Below are 17,802 nucleotides of genomic sequence, written 5' to 3'. Positions count from 1 at the left end.
TACACAATGGAGAAAGAAAAAAAAAAAGTCGAAGACAAATTATTTCTTTTAGCCTACAAAGAATTCTGTATTTGCTTCTGCACAGTTACAGCATTCAAACTTTCCTGAAGCAAAATGCACTGATGGGAGAGATTTCTATTAAAATAGGAGTCAAAGGTAATGTGAGATTTATAAAGTAGCTCTTTAAAGCTGCTCCTGGGCTAGATGAGAAGGTGCTTTATTATTATTTAATCAGTCTCTGTTACTGTTAGTGCTGAGCAATGACAACCAGAACGATTACATTTTGCTGGATGGGGTTTTCAAAGGCCTCTGAGGAAGTCACAAGGGATGCTGCCCTTTAAGAGAAAAATAACTAAATGCTGATCTAATTACCAAATCTCTCAGTTAATGTAAAGGTCTTGAACTTATCTTTTAAGTAATTTTTAAACTTGAATTTATCCATTCTAGTCAAAACTACCTCACAGATGAAATGGGCTGTAGCTTCTCAATAAGTATCAAACAGAATTAAAAGTGCTGTTTTCAATACCTACATAAAGGTAAGCATTTGAAGCTCAATGCCTCATTAAAAACTGACACATGATCACCAGATTATGGTGTACCCACTCAAGTTGGCTGATGTTGTCCAGATCAAGTGTCAGCCTGCTATCTTTTATCATTTAACTTAACTACTTTTGGAAATATAATTTAAAAGCAACATAGGTGCATCTCCTAATTATACTGAGTACTGGCATTTGCCTGTACCCAGTCCTTTAATGCAGGATTTTCAGTCTGGTGCTCCTTCACTAAGCTTATCCATGCAAACTAAGGAAAAAATAAAACCTTTGAAACATGAAAACTCCTATTTAAATCCTGTAATACAACAGCCAGACTATGCTGTAAAACAGCACCTTAATTTGCAAAAATAACCAACAAAAAACTCACAGAAACTGGAGACACAACTATAGATGTGTACACACAGAGGAAAAGAGACCAACTTACACTGAAGGATATTTTCTTGGTCTCTCTCCATGGGAAGCGCAGTACAGGTGTACGGGCACCGTTGTGAACTTCAAAAACAACAACTCCTTTGCAGCACACTCCCAGTAGGATTCCTGTTTGGGATCTCTTCTCAGGCAGCACGTGATGAAGGTGAACTCCATATTCTGTGAGCCTCTGACACAACTGCACATATCAATGCAATGAAACTTCTCTGAGTATGAATTTAAAGCCATCACAAGTTTTCATACCACTATATGAATATTATATATCTCTCGAGAAATGTTTTCACATGTGCGTATTAATGCATGGATTTTAGCAGAAATAATCCTCTCTGCCTGGTGATTCCACTCACTTATAGTTCACAGCTACTATGACAGACACACATCAGCTGAGGGTTTTAAGATTTGATAGTACCACTTGACCTGCCAGGCTACAGCAAATGAACTCAATGTTTATTAAAATCAAACAGGGAAAGCACAAACAGAGAACACATGTGAATAAATCAAATTTGCACAAAGCAGTTGTTAGCAAGGAACTCTAACTAAGCAGATGCACTTGTTCTTCACACATTTTTTAAAACTAGAATTAAATTAACACTGCAATTCAGTGATCATATTAGGGTATCATATGCAGTTTCAATCACTTTGCACTCCCAGTTATTCAGCCCTGTTGTCTCTTCAGTACTGCAACTGTTGGAATGAATCAAACGAGGGAATCTAACTCTTCCCTGCAGTTAGGCTAGGTTTTAGCTAGGATCACATCCCCTACTTTGTTCTCTGTGGCTAAGTTACAAGAACACTTCTGTAAAACGAGCAACAGACTTGGAATGGACAAAGTCAGCTGAGTGCCTCTTCCATCACATGCTCAGAGACGGTGGAACTGCAGTGTGGCTGTGGAATTACAGTGCATTGGTTATTTGGTGTTTCAACAGCAATCCTTTGCTCCCTGAACTCATTTTGATCAAGGGAGAACCTGATTATTATCCCATGAGCAAACACCGTAATTAGATTTCTCAATGGGTCCTTTCAGAATAATCCAAATACATCTGTGGATAATGGCTTTCCTATCACCTTACATAGAATCTGCACAAAAATTTATCCTTGGCAGTACTTCTGGCTTGCTTCATACCAAGCATCACACACAGTATCAGCTGTAACTTTTTCTTTTTTTTTTTTTTTTTTGTAATTTACAGGCTTTTCCCCCTCTACAAAAAGCACAGAAGACATAGGGAATACAGGGTGTGCTGCCTCATAAACACAGATTCCCTTAGAGCAAACACAGGATCAGTAGTTGCTTTTAGCTAGCTTGAGCTAAGACTACTGATTGGAGAAGAGTAAGAGAACTTCCCTTCTGCTACAATTTCTTTTGGCTTGTTATGATGTGTCTTCTGGGTAGAATCTTTTCAGCTTTCATCCTTTCAGTGTTATTCAGAGCCTGAGTTGTTTTACTGTGCTTTCACTTGAAGTCCATGCACCCATGTTGCAACAAGGGAATTCTTAAGCCACAGATGAAGGAAGCCAAGTGCTGCCCACTTACCTTCAGAAATTCTAACTCTGTCTCTTTTTCAGAGGCACCCACGTAAGTGCTGTGCAGTTTTGGCAGCTCCTCCTTGATGTAGGACAGATCCAGTTTCTCCATCACTCTTGCAGGGACATAGTGTTCTAGTCTGAAATAGGACAAGCCGTGCACCTGCAACACAAAACATTTTTGTGATGGCATCTCCACATACTGCCCTATGAGCACAGCCAAAGCACAAACATTCATTTTTACAAACAACTGTACATTACAACTTCAGAGGATCACACGATTCTGAGTAAGGGGAGGGAATCACAATCTCCATCTTGACCCACAGCTTAATTTCATATCAGTTTCTCCATATTCAAGCCTGATTCTATTACCACTGGAAAAAATAAAAAGACTTTAACACCCAGATCTTGCACTGGGTTCTGCAACTGACATTATTAGACTTTAGGAATGCCTGCTCACAGTAAAACCTGCCAAGAGCAGATCAGCTGAGCTTCCAGTCTGGGGCAGAGCTGCAGAGCACGTGTGGCAGATCACAGTCCAGTCTTTAATGAAGCAGCAAGATCACAGTTCAACAAGATCAAAGGTGAAATTGATGATGTACCTCTGCCTGGTAATCTCCATACTCAGCCTGGAGAGCTAGGGATGCTAATAATAAGGCTGTCTCATCATCACAGTGCATCCTGTCTTCTAGGATGTCCTTCCGCAACTGCAGGTAGTACTGGTGACAGGTCAGCGTGTGCCTAGAACAGGAACACGGAACAAAACCATGAAAAAACCCCCACACGCCACCTTTGGTACTCCAGTACTGATTAATACTCAATTTCTGTACATAAATTTAGGGCTTAAAGGGCTATAAAAAATTTCATACACTCACTGTATGAGACTGACATCATCCACAAAAAACTTTATGCGAAAAAACAGAGTGAAGTTGACAGGAGGTTTGTTCTTCTTCTTTGGTTCTTCTTTCCATCCTTCTGGAGCTACTTTACTTAGCTTTATGTCAGGATCCACGAAGAAAAACTCATTGTCTGTCACAAACATGAAATAGAAGCACAAGGGCAAAAGCATGAAAACCAGGTAACTTGCACCAGATGGAGGATAAAGACCAGATTTCTAACTCTGAAATTGGGCATCAAACAGCAAAGTTTTCCACTGACTAACAAAGACTTAAGTACTAAGCACAATATCTCCTAAAGAGAATACAGAAAAAGGGCAGAAGAAATAATTTAGCTGTTATTCTTACCTCTTAAAGTAGCCAGTCCAAAGAAGTGATGCTCCACCAAGCCAATATGGGCAACAACCATATCAAAGACATCTTTACATATTGTTTTGGTATCACAGGTCAGCTCCAGCTTCTGCCCACTCAGAAGCATCACGTTTACTTTTCGCCTGGTGTCATCGCTCTTGCCTTTCTTAGTCTGCATTTTGTGAAATGAAATCTCTCAACATTGACACTTGTGATAGAAACACATTAGTTGGTTTAACATACTTCCCCTGCCACAGATGGCTGAACAGCCCCTTTCTTACCAAGATAGACTTGGGTAGATCCAAGGAGATGAATGGCTCAATGGTCATTTTCACAAACTCTGGGCCAAAGAAATTCTGCAAATCACAAAAGAGTATGAATGAACACTGTGTTGCTGGAACAACAGGCTGAGGCACAGTTAACTCCTGCCCTACAAATGCAAAAGAGGGACCAAAGGCTAAAATTTGGCAATTGCCTGCTACCTACACTGTACTACATGCAAAACATATCACAAAAACTTCTTAAGGGTTGGGGAACAAGGAGGGGAACCAATCTGCTTAGTTAAAGCCTACATGAACTAACTTATCTTAATGTGATGGACTGGAGACAGATACAGGAATTATTATCCTGTATTAGGGCAGCAAGTTCCTGAGTCTTGTTTCAAGTTTTCCCACCCTTACTTAAAAAAATAAAATAAAATAAAATATCCAGTTCATGGAAAGTAGCAGCAGAGGGCATCAAGCCATCATTCTACACATCAGACACTGTTTACCTATAAACCTCTGTCTCCCTCTTTGTGTGTAATTCTGTATTTCATCCACATACCAAAACAGCTGGGAAAGCAAAGGGGATTTGCACAGGGATTTGGGTGAACTTATGAGCCAAATGAATCCTCTCTCTCTTTACCTTCCCAGCTTGTTCATTTAATAACCTCTGATGCTGGCAGGGCACATCCACATTCCATGAAGAGAAATGAAGTAGCAGAAAACACCACAGAATAGAGGAGAAAACCTGTGCCTTACCTTTGTTAGGATGCTATACTGTTTAATTGATGCAATTGTCGAGCCTTGCTGTCTGTTTTAGCATCTCTTGATGCCACTTTAGGCTCTGTAGCCACTAATGCCACAAAATCTCAGAAGGTTTACCCTGCGAAAGCAGGCCAAGCCCACACACCTGGCATTTCATCTGCTGATGACTGTTTATTACAGGGCCCGCTTTATGAATCCCACGTACCAGAGTTTCAGTCAAGGCACTGCTCTGTTTCAATGAAAACAAGAGTTCACCCGAGCTCAGGGCATTACCCTCAGTTTTCTCTGGGTCATGGCTGTCTCCAGGGCTATTTCCCTCAGCGGGTCTCTGGTGATGTCCAGCACTGAGGCTCTGATTGCATCCCCGGGGTAGAGGTTAGGCCGGGACTGCCTCAGAGCCATCCTGGCTTGCAGCTGCATCATTTCTTCTTCCTGGCGCTTCAGCATCACCTCTTGACTTATCAGTTTGCCTTCAAATGGTGCTTCATGCTGCCTGCAGGACAGTCAGAGGGGAGGACAGATTAGCAGGCGTGCCTGAGACATTCTGCTGCTTTAGGCACATCCCCAAGCGGAGGCACAGAGCACAGACACCGGTCATCAAATCCTCCATTAAACACATTTACTCAGCAGCCAGGAGGTTACCTCCGTGCTGCAATCCATCACTGCAGAAAAGAAGCGAGCGCACCAGGTTTCTGCAGCTGCCTGCAGAGCTGCCTCATTTATTCACGTGAAAATAAAGGCTCAGCTGCGGTCTGAAAAAATGCTCAACGCCACAAACGCAGTGAATCAGTGCAAAATTAGTAGATGCGCAAGGAAAAGAAGAAAAAAGTATTAGCGCTTCGCAAATATCTTAATTTCTCTGTTAGTGTGGGAACTGTGAAAAAGGCGTGCTCAAAAACATGCCATTAAGGGAAAAAACTGAAATAATAGTGTACTTTCTCTAAGTAGATATTGCTTTAACACTTTCTGTTTGCGTGGGCCTGATATTTATTCCCTGATTTCTCCTGAGAAGCAGAACAGCTTGAAATATTTACACAAAAATGTTTATGCAATAATATCCTATACACTAAAGTATTCTAAATATCATACACTAATGTTTCCATAATCTTATTTTGCTGAAAATAGTATTGTTTTTTTGTTTGATTTTAAAATTTTTTTATTCCCAAGAACAGCCTGGCTGATATACAGTCACCCCAATGACTAAATTAGAGTCTAAATTCAGAATCTGAAGGAGAAAAATGAGAAAAACAAACAATGCATCAGTATTTAAAAAAAACCCACAGCAACATATCTGCAATTTCTTTTCTGCATGTATTGATCCCAAACATCCTATCAGTCTTATTCTTTACATAAGGAAAGAAATTCACACCCTGTTTGCGTAAATAAAAGCCTTTTTTTAATTTGAAAAATAAAATAGCTGGTTAGGAAATGTGAACGAGTGAGAAATCCAAGAAAAATAAAACCAACTTCCATTCTCCTTCTCTCTGTCCCATGCTTACAGAAGAACAACTTCAAACCCCAAGCTAAACAAAAACCATTGAGCCTTCTGTAGAAATCCTAAGCCAACAAAAAGCAATGTTCTCTCCCTGTTGATTTAACATACAGAGGCAATTCTTAAACAAAAATGGACAGGGGAAACTAAGGTGGCTTTCAGGATAAAAGCCCATTTTTTGGCAATTCTAAACTGAGTGTTAAGCAGACCACCCAAACCGAGTAATGAAAAACACGGAAAAGCAAAGAAAATGTTTAGAAGCCTGTGTAACATTGCAGTCAGGTTTAGAAATATACATAAATACAGAGTAATTCTGCACTGAGTGACACAGGGCCTTTTGTAGTAAGGTAATATACAGACTTAAAAAAAAATATATTAAATTTATATACCTACGTCCTGGGAGAACCTAAAGGTATCTTTGATGAGTGACAAATCTGTTAATAAATTAAGAGAAAAGTGCACCTGTCCAAGACAGTACACTTGTCTATGCTAAAATGGTGGATGTGTTTTCAAATTTCATCTTCATTTTTTACATTCATTACTAATGAATACCGATACTTTTAATAAAAAAGCGTCATTGGTAAGCATACAAAACCAGCCTTAAAATAAGAAGAGCTAAATATAAGAAGAGAACAATGCTAAAGTTCCTCAAAGGGAATTCCAGGGAAGATACAGAGCAGTTATGGAACAAACGTATTAATGTAAGCCTATTATCTTTTCCTCTGTGCAGGGCTTTCACAGGATTTTTTTCCCCTTCCCCATCCTCTGGTTTTTTTCTACAAAAGACTGAATAACATGCACCTAAAAGGACAAACAAGTGAGAAAAGGCCTCAGACCTGCCAACACATGCTCAGCTTTTCACCATGAGGAAACTTGTAAGGATCGACATATATGGGAATATTGACAAAACCCTAAGTTAAGCACACCCACAAGCACCCTTCAGATCAAGGTCTAAGGATGGGCTCTGAAATAAAACAAAAACAAACACTTTCTGAACATAAGTATCTATGAATTATCAAAGACATTTGAAAAAGACATGCTCCAACTGGCTCTATCTAAAAACTTGCCACTGTGGGAACACCTACTGCAGAAAAATATTTTGCCTTTTTGAAAACATACAGCCCTGTCCAACAGAAGCAATGAGAAATTGTTATCATTCGGTTGGTTTTATCATCTCTGACATGTACTAATACATCTTGACACGTATTCATTTCTCTGAAAATTGGGGTGGGTGTGGGGTGCCTATGGAGGAAGCTCAAAAACCTAAGTGTTTAAAAATTTTCCTGTCTTAGTACATAAGCACAACTCCAAACATAAATCTGCATGTTTCAGCATCCTGGGTCAGTAAAATTAACTCTGGCTTGTTCAGACTGACAGTTTTTAGGGGGAGCAACATGATTCAGTCTTTAGGTTCTAAGAGAAGGAATGCAACTCTCCTGCAGAAAAGGAAATGCTGTTGAAATGTACAGGAGAGCTCATTCGTGAAGTTCTGAATATGCAGGTGTTATTACTGAAAAAGACAGAGTCTAAATTACATTCCTCACAGATAGCATCACAGAAGTGTGTTTTGTGCGGTGCCTCATCAGACAAGTACTTGGCTGCTGCTCTGTATTTTCATCAGGGTCTGACTGCAAACCAGAATCTCACAGCCGCTTATTAACCTGCAGATGGTAGGGGGAGCATGAACTTGGAAGGCTGATGCTTGAAAAGAAAAAAAGGGAAGTGAATTCCCTCTTCACCTGGTGTACTTACCAAGAAATTAGCAGGTATTGGATCAGAGAAGGAAGTTGGAAGATGGGAAGCAGGTAGGCATTCCCTAATGATTAGTGCAGTGGGAAGGTCAGGAATAGACTGAGAAAGATGGGTGCCTTTTGGTAAGGTAGGAAGGATATGAAAATGAAATCTACTGGAAGGAAAAGGCAACAGAAGGAAGAGATCCATGTCAGCTGCTGCTCCTAGAGAGAAAAAGGAAGAAATAGTAAAGGAAGAAAAAGAAAACAAAAGAAAAAAGGAAAAAAACCAAGGAAATACAAGAAGCAGAGAGGAAACGAGACACAAGCCATTGCCACAAGGAATGCATTCCAAGAAGCTTAAAGGATAACAACAGTCACAGACCACGAGAAGGGTAATACTCAATGTCTATGTCTTCTGCTAATTTAACATCAGGCCAGGCCAGGCCAGCCCAGCCCACCCAAGCAGCACAATCTTCACCTTCTGACAACTCTGAACAGCTTTGCTGCTTCTTTTAAAGGGAACCTCCCTCAAATCCAAATCCTCCTATTTGATTTACAACTCAATTTTATCAGGATAATTCTGTGGATAATTAAACAGACTGGTTCTAAGAATATGCCACAAGAGCAGTAAAATTACTATGTACTGAAGTACAGATGGTATCTCTTGAATGCAAGAGAGCCACTGAAACATGCTGCCAAGTGCTGATGGAATTTAAGTAATGGATTAAGGTGCATATACTTCCTCAAACCTTGGAATCAAATAGCCAGCCAAAGCATGTAAACTCTGAGATCCTGCTCCTTGGAACTACTTGTTACCACCAGTTTTACTTCAAGACCTGAGGTTCCTGAACTTATAAAAGCCATGGTGTGTTGCAGCACAAGATGTTTTAAAGTAGCAATATGCAATGTCCTGGATAAAAATATTAAGTTATTTTCTTAGAAATCCCCCATTTAATTAACTACCATCTTGGATGGAATTCCTTTTACACTTGTTAGCATTGGAATTTTTAGGAGCTGCTGTAGTAAGACAGAGAGAGCACACTGTTTTCTATTCAGCTTGTATTATTAATGAAGGCCTAATCTAGGCATTAGTATAGGACTGAATCCTGCTTATGGCTGCTGTCCTTTTTCTCAGTAGGTCTGCAAAAAAAGGTAGTAAAACTAGCTGGCAGCCTTATTTTTTCATCTTGGATATACATACTGTCTGGTAGTTAGATTAATTAAAAAACACAAACGTGTTCACCTATAAAAATGGGTGAACTATTATGAAAATCAGTAAATAACTACCTGTGGTACCCTACCATGACATTTTTGTGTTAATGCAGTGATATCAGAGTGGAGGTAAAGGATACAGCAGATTAAAAAAAACCCTAAAAAATACTCTACAGTTACATTTTACACATAAATTTCATTCTGTTGCTAAGTACAACAGGAAAATCTATTCTGTACTTGCAAAACATATTTTCCTACCAGATTTCACACATATACCAATTACATCCATTAAAGGAACCAGTCTTAACAGAGGAATATAAAATAATGTGAAACAAACCATGAGAAACTATGCACTGCTTTACCTCAGCATTTTCACTTGCATAATAGGCCCGATTCATTTACAACAACGACTCATTTACAGTGTGACTCATTTGCATACCACATACTACTTTCTGTTTCTGAAATACTTTGTAAATAGAAACAAAAGTTCTCTATCAGCGTCCGCAAATTACTGCCGGTTTATTTGGAAGCATAACTACGGCGCTGAACCGGCGATTTCCTGGGTTCAAGGCAACGCAGAATGAAGGTTGACTTAGCAGTTTTCACAAAAAAAAAAAAAAAAAAGGAAAAAGGAAAAAAGGGAAATAAGTTAAGAAAGCTATATATTGTTTCTGTACAGACAGTGGCAAAATAATCTGATTTGCCATTTTAGTGTGGTGCTAAGACAGCATGAAACACAAGGCAAAAACGTAGAGTTCTGGAACAGGGTTACATGGAATGTAAACCAGTAACCCTTGCAAGTCTGCCATAAAAGCACATATATTATGTGAAGACAGGCTGGATTCCCATGACTGCTTGGGCACTAGTAACATATACAGCATTACATAGGTATCATATTCCTGACAACAAAACTGTGTGGACTCAGCTAAACAGCACCTAAATACTTCTTTCCTTCCAGAAATGCCAATATATAGGTTTTTGGATGACTGCATTTCTCAGGCAAAATGCAGGTAGTAAGGAAACCAATTTATCAAACCAGGTAACCAAATGCTGTACAACCTCTAGGGAACTCTTCTTGCGCTCACCTGCACTGAGATTGCAGTTCATTTGAGAGCCTGCCTTACCCAGGTCCATTTCTGGCACACAGGATAGTGCAAGGAGCAGACACTCATTTATTTTCATCTCCATGCTCAAAGCATGGCTCTAAGCCTTATTTACTGATATCACCCTTAGCTTTAAGTGAATATGGAGGACACATTCACCAGCAGTGTCACATCACTCAACACAGGTCCAACCTTCACACACTTCCACGTTTCTTTAATAGGACAGAGCAGGATTCCCCACCAACATATGCCAAAAACATATAAATATCCTAGACTGTCAAGCACAGCAGCAATATTTCTCCTGATCTGCAGCATACAAAGCAAAAAGCTGCCAAGGGAAGGCTTTGTTGCTGTGATGTGATGAGGGAAGAGGGGAAGAAGGAGATGTACCTTTATTTTTTACCCCTTGCTACAAAAATTATCTGCATAAGTTTGATAAAATATTCCAACGTGATTAGGTATCTGGCGAAGACCAGAAGAAACTTTTAAATCCAAAAGGTCAATGAAAATAAAAATTTTCAAACCTTCAGAGTGAAACCATTCTCAAAATGTAACAGGTACGGCAAGGAATGCTTCTGCTGTACTAAAAAGATACTGTATTAAGGTGATGTTTGAAGCAGAACCTACTTTCTAAAGCTGTATTGATGAATAGCATTTGAAAAAATGAAACTTGCACAGCTGCAATATTTGAATACACTGCACAGCAAAGTAATTTTCAAAAAGCATAAACTGTTACTGAATTGGCCTGTTTAGTAAGTGCTGAGGTATTAAAAATCATTAATTCAAACACAAAAACATGAGCTAAGATTTTGCTAAAAAAAAAGGAAACCAAATGTATGGCTTTTGACTTATTTCAAGGAAATAAGCATGCCACCATGTCCTTACTAAATGAAAAAAACCTCAAATATATCTGTATTAATATCAGTAATTTCAATTAAAGTAATTTTTACAATTAAAATAATATTAAATATTTCCAAGCTGGACATATCCCCTGACCTTCTGACAGTTATAAAAACCTGATAGATTTCAACCCAGTCTTCATTAAAGACGGGAACTGAATGCGGACACCCAACTTACCTCTACATTACAGTGCATCATGAGACTTTTACTTCAGAATGTAATATATAATTCTGAAATGCTATTTTCACTCAAATATGGCATTGCCTTTTTTTTTAATCTTAACCAGAAGCAGAGATGGGAGTGAAAAACTTCACCTGCAGATTTAGAATACATTCTTTGATAAAGAAAAAGCACTCCAAGACACATTGTTTTCAAAGGATTTACCTTGTTCTCTGAGAATTAGTTTGACTTGATGTGGAGATATCATCAGCACCTGATAACACACCACTGGCATCATCTCTCTTGAAACCTTCATTTCTTCTCACTAGCAAACCAAAAGACAAATTAATACCTGACTGGGCAGCAAAGCACACACAGATATCCCATCTAAAACTCAACGATTTATCAGTCATATGAGATTACTCAGAAGGAATCAAATTCATGTGTTCTGCACAGTGGCACTACAGTATCAAACAAAAAAACATTATGAAGCTGATTTCAGTTTTCAGAGCTATCTTACAGTTTTACCCCAACAAAAGTAGCTGATAGTCCTTTGAAGAAAAATACTAAGGAAGGCCTAAAAGAAATCACAGTAAAACCCTACACAATTGCACAGACACATCTTTTTTGTCAGCCATGAGTTGACACAAACACACAGCAGACATCAAACAAAACGACTCCAGATCAGAAAGAGCAGCTAGTTAACTATGCATCCAGTACACAAGAAAAGGAGTTAAGAAAGCAGTACCTGAGCTTCTAACCATTATCTCTGGAATCTGACTTCTCATTATAATTTATAGGTTGTTTTTTTAATTCATTTTGGCAATATATTAACCTGGGATTCTCTTCGTAAAATTACGGCTTTTACTGGGAGACCTTCCTCTAGCAGCACCTGTAGATGCTACACTTCGAGCTTGATTTTGCATAGTACTTCACTTCCCCCTCTTACTACTGTACCCTCAGCAAACAGTGCTGGCTGGAGAGCTCTTGCAGAACACACTAAAGCACATTGATTTAGAAACAGTTCTTTCTGACGGTCATTTCCCCGAGTCCAGATATACTACTATGGAAGGCAGATCTATCCTGCCTGGGCAAACTTAGGAGCTGTTAACTTTGGACTGGAACGCATAAACAGTCTGTTCCAAATTGCTAGCAAGCAAAGGGAAATTACAGGAGCCTCAACAGTTGTTACTGCTCCTCAGGCTTCTGGCTCAGTAAGCACAAGGACAGATAATGACAAAGGAGGTTGAGAGAGCAGTGAGTACATGGAGGCTGGGCTGGAATTCTGTGCATACAGAATACATATAGTGCAGCTGTACTCCATCTTCCTAACTATTGTTTTGTTTCCTAATTTTCACCAAATTATTTGTCTCTACTTTTTATAATGATTCTGCAAAGATAATTCTTCCTGACATGCATCAGCAAACAATCCTTTGTATCATCTCCTGCTTTTTCAAGTGATTGATTTAATAGAATCTACTTAAAAAATTATCTTAGAAACAGCCTGCACTATGTAGTACTTTTGCATTACATTAAAATCCTTGGCGTATAAATTATAAACCACTTAACCCTGACAGTAAAACCCACTGATATACCATGAAGGTCCCATATAAGGATTTTATAACTCAATGTTACTGTGCACTAACAACAATTCCATTATTTTTTTTAGAACCTAATTTAAAAAAAGAACACTCCTAATAAAAAGTTAACTATTTCCAGCTTTTCCTACCAAGTGCTAAATATCAAATTAATTTCTGAACAGACTGCACATTATGCTGATCTGTACATGACGTTGTAATTTCCTCATTTTAGAACTTTGTATCCGGACTATTACCAAGCCTCCTACTAAAAGATTTTGGGGTCTGGTTCTCATCTTGAACTTTTTCTTTAGTTTTTTTGTTTCTTTGGGTTTTTGGTTGGTTGGTTGGTTGTTTTTTAAACATAGGTCTTACCTTGCCTGAAATCAGGTTCTGAAGAAATAACAGATGGACTTTCACTTGAAGTACTGTAAACATCGCTGTGATAAGATTTGTACCTTCTCAAAGGTTCTGAAAAATCAAAGTATCAGAAGTAGAAAGCAACAGTCATAATGTAAAAATCAAACACAAACGCTTGAAATTTTAAAAGTATTTTCAAACCATTTAAAAATGTCTGTCTGTGGCTATGGACTAAAAGCAAACACCCAGGGGATGCTGTGCAGTCCCATTCTGTTCCCATGGCCTGAGGGTTCTGTGGTCAGCCTGTCCCCTTTTGGCTATCCCAACACAGCCAGCTCCTCTGAACTTCCCTCAACATCACTTCCAAGTTAAAACTAGTATTAAAAAAACCCCACTGAGACTCAAGACAAAACCAGATCCCTCCTGCAAACAAAATAGGTGCAAACATTCGGTGTGCACCTCTTGCATGTAAAAAGCCATCACCAGAACTCAGACCCTGGTTCCTTTACAACATAAAAAGAAAAATATCCACAGAGATAAAGCAAGCACTGGAAAATTATAATTCAGCTCATCTTTGACATCCACAAAATATGATTAACAATCAATCAGTAAGCCCCTAGAGGATATTTAATTAACCAGAACAGCTAAATTGATGTGATGAGAAATCAATACAGCAGTGGCAGTTCCTACTCTCAGGGGATTACGTAAATAACATACTGGAGCAAAGGACTCCATGGAAGGGGGTACGTACTTGACATTTGCAACCATCTCCCAGAACTCTCCTAAGCACAAGCCACCAACCACCCAGAGAATGTGCATAAAAGCAGAACACACGCACACAAAAAAAGTGTCTCTACATCTTGGGAATGCCAATGCTTCACTGTCAAAGTGAGACAAAAAACCTCAGGTGTCCTTATTTGCAGAAGGCTGTTTCTGATCTGATTATAGTTAATGTTTTTGAAAACAAAAGCAGTGATACAGAAAAAACACATGTAACTGCTGTGGAAACAAGAGCCAGTCACTACAGCAAGGAATATGCAACGCAAGAATACAAAATGGGGAACACATGAGCCGGTATTTCTGGAGGCTGCAACAAGGAAATCGGAAGTTCCAAATTTCCACATCCAGAAAACAAAACATCTGGTGAAAAATGCTGAGGGAACAATAAACCTGCTGCTTAACTTCTGTTAGGTCAGATGACAGGTCAGTCAACAACACTACTCATATAGACTTCCTACAGAAGTAGGAAAAAATCCAAATAGGAAAAAAGCATGAAAAGAAGTAAGAAATAAGTAAGAAGTAGTAATGCAGTACTCCAAGAACTAAAGACTAGTTCATGTTCACTTTGAACTACCAGTTTCCAAAACCTTCCTCTTTAAAAGCTAGCATTTCTGCCATTTCCACCGAGCTCACTTGGGCTGTGTAGGGAATCTTTAAGAAAACTGGGAAAGGTAAGCAAAGCCACAGGTCAGTTAACGAAACTAATAAGTCTCACCAGCCCATCCCAGTTGCACAGTTCAGCAGGATAAAACCCAATTAATCCAAAGAACATTTTACACTCTCAGAAAGGAGCAATATGGACATACAGCAAGATGAAAAGTATCCACTGGGGCTGTGTGGGAGCAGTGAGGTTGCTTCAATCTTTCACAATGGCTACTTTCAATGCTGTGGATTTTACAACAAAGAAATCTGCCTCCAGTCTAGCAATTACTTGCCTACCATGGGAAATAAAAACCAAATTCAGTGGGTAGCTTTTGGAGATATGTTTTTAAACTGCTCCCAGCCCTTAAGTGAGGCATCAATCCAAACACCACACTGGAGCTACAGTACTGAAATGTTTAACTAAATCCAGATCTCTTGTTTCCCAGTAGTTTTATTAGCAGTAGGTTTTTCAAGTCTGCTGAACTGACTTTGAAGCAAGATGATGGAGAGGGAACAATAAAATATGACATGAGATTTTAAACAGTCTTATTTTTTTCCACTTAGTCAGCAGTTGGGTCTTCTCAAATTGCACACAAATTATGGCTCCACTCTGGTTCTTTGAGACATTAAATTTTGAAAAAAACAAACTCTTGGTAAAACAGAAATATGCAGTTAAACCACGAGACAAGTGTTTGTAGGTGGTGGCGTGATATGGGATCTGCAGGGTGTTTGACTTCTGCTGACTCATCCTGCTAGCAGGAGCCGGTGCCACGCTGTAGGCCAAGAAGTCCATGAGCCAAGAAACAAAATGCAAGATTTCCACAAACTGTTTATCTCAGTATTGTCACAGACCCCCACATAAGGCACAGCAAGGCTCAAACCTAGTCAGAAGTAGAGCTGGAGACAGGATCACGCCCCTGTCTTGCCATATCCTTCTCCCTAACCAAGACCACACAACTTAACCCAAGAGCACAAGCAAAGGTATTCTTCCCATCTGCTGGAACAACCTTTCCATGCTGAACTATCAGACAAAGCTTATGACCATCAGGCAAAGTTTAAAGGCGATTAAGAAGCTACATCCTGGAATTCCATGCAAATCCTCTAGATTTATATCCATTTTGCTCAGTTCAGAGAAAATGCATACAGATGTGGAACTATTTGCTGCTGGGGCATCTTTCTTCCAGTTCTCTGCTGGCCTACACAAATGTCTGTGTACACTCCCTACACATGCCTCCAGCACTGCACTCCCTCTTAACCAAGTACCTTCCTTCCTGGGGCACAGACTGAATATGCACTGCAGACCTGCAAATATTCAATTAAAGTGTAAATATTAAGAATATTCCATCTATAATGCTTGCATAGTCATCCAAATAATTTATGCTCTCTCGTCTCCTCCAGCAAGTTCTCCTCAATTCTAACGCATCATATTAGGATTTAACTTCAAAGAAGGCACTTGGATCATGTCCAAGCTAAGCTTCTAATTAAGAATTGGCTTCCAAAGGTCACAAAGTCCCAGTTCTGGGATCAAATGAAAGTTTAGCTTTTCATACAGAAGTCAAGCATAAGGACAAAGTTCTAATCTGTCTGACTGGGAAGGAGCCGAAAATTGACAAAAAGAGCTAAAGACTATAATAAAACAACTTATCTCCCACATTTACAATTTTCTCTGGGAGTTTTGGATAGCCTTGGTTTGTTGTCTTAGTTTCTTGGGGGTTTTTAAATTTTTTTTTTCTTTTTCTTTTTTTTTTTTTTTTTTTTTTTTTTTTTGTGACTGAAGAGAGACCTCAGAACTGATTTAACTTCCATAAACACCACGCACATTGTAGCAAAAATAATTGTATCAGTTACCCTCCTTAACATTTCACTGTTTAGATTACAGTCATTTACCAGAACACTTTGAATGATTTCATACCTTAACAGAAAAAAAAAAAAAAATCCTATGAGTTTAAGCATGTTAAGAGTTTGTAACTAAAATGAATATATGAAACTTGTACTAATAAATGAAATAAGCATGTGGTAGCTCCATGATGCAAAGCTACATGATGCATTACAAGCTGAAGAGTCTGTCTTTGTGCTGCTTAGTGCTGCAGTGGTGCTTGTTCAAGTTCCCTATCAAAACCAGCCGAGCACAACCTCCCAGGCACCTCATGCGGCATAAAATAACAAAATGCGCTATTTACGCAAGGCGAGACATGCAAGCCCAGACAAGTCGCTTACAGAGAGTCTCACCTCAGCCAACTTCAACAGAAATCAGAGAACCACATTCAGCTTGGAATTTCATTATTCCGAACACGAGTCACATCAGATACGCAGGTTTTCAAATACACATCATTACAGAACTATTTCTGGCGGCACAGAGAAGGCGGCAGAATTAAACCGACAGTTTCACGACAGGGAGAGAGCTCTGGTTTGCCCTTTGAAGTTTACTGGTGGGTGTCTATTACAGGAGAGAGGTACCATAACACCACTTAAAAACACATTAACTGTCCTTCAGGAGAAGCTGGGACTGAGTTCTTTCCCATGAGTTAAATCAATAGATTAGATTCATATTTGCCTTTCCTTTTCCTTTCCTCTTTTCATCTAGGAAAACTTGAACTATCTTACGCAAGCCAATATGGGTTTAACAGGAAGGACATCAAGATCCAGTTCAAATTCCTGGTAAGGATTCACATCCAACAACTGAGGAAGAAAACTAATCCGTTCAGACTTCCAGGAGAGCTGGCTCATTTTAACTTGCAAGATTTCCATCACTCACGTTGTACATGAAAAAGCTGCATTGCGCATGCAGTCCAAGTTGCCAGCCATCCAGGCAACCCCCCAGGGAGCCAAATCTGATGCAGAGGGCCTGGCAGGATCTAATCTACAGAGAAAATGTAGCCTTGGAAAACTGCAGCCTTGGAAAACTGCACAGAACACGCATTTGTGCAAGGCTAGAAAGGAAAACAGAGAGATTAACAATAACAACGCCGGGGTCTGGTAAGAACTCAGGAGCCCTGTATTTAGAAAGACACTCCTGTTTTCTGGATCCATTTCAAGCCACCTGGGAAAAGGTATGTAAACTAACA

General features: G+C 39.2%; 1 protein-coding gene across 1 annotated transcript in view; it reads right to left on the bottom strand.

Moving 5' to 3' along the window:
* The window catches only part of PTPN13 (protein tyrosine phosphatase non-receptor type 13), a 111,061-nt gene that overhangs the window by 33,335 nt on the left and 59,924 nt on the right, over positions 1–17,802 (bottom strand). Inside the window, exons 8-16 of the mRNA XM_040063863.2 lie at positions 13,331–13,426; positions 11,604–11,703; positions 5,053–5,272; positions 4,033–4,107; positions 3,749–3,923; positions 3,380–3,533; positions 3,107–3,245; positions 2,515–2,667; positions 979–1,161 (exon numbers count right to left, since the gene is read on the bottom strand). Coding sequence (XP_039919797.1) covers positions 979–1,161; positions 2,515–2,667; positions 3,107–3,245; positions 3,380–3,533; positions 3,749–3,923; positions 4,033–4,107; positions 5,053–5,272; positions 11,604–11,703; positions 13,331–13,426 — 1,295 coding nt within the window. The remainder of the gene's footprint in view (positions 1–978; positions 1,162–2,514; positions 2,668–3,106; positions 3,246–3,379; positions 3,534–3,748; positions 3,924–4,032; positions 4,108–5,052; positions 5,273–11,603; positions 11,704–13,330; positions 13,427–17,802) is intronic.

The sequence above is a fragment of the Hirundo rustica genome, chromosome 5, assembly GCF_015227805.2.
Source record: "Hirundo rustica isolate bHirRus1 chromosome 5, bHirRus1.pri.v3, whole genome shotgun sequence".
In the NCBI taxonomy this organism is placed as follows: Eukaryota; Metazoa; Chordata; class Aves; order Passeriformes; family Hirundinidae; genus Hirundo; species Hirundo rustica.
Note: the sequence above shows the minus strand (reverse complement) of the source record. Positions and strands in the feature narration are given on the sequence as shown.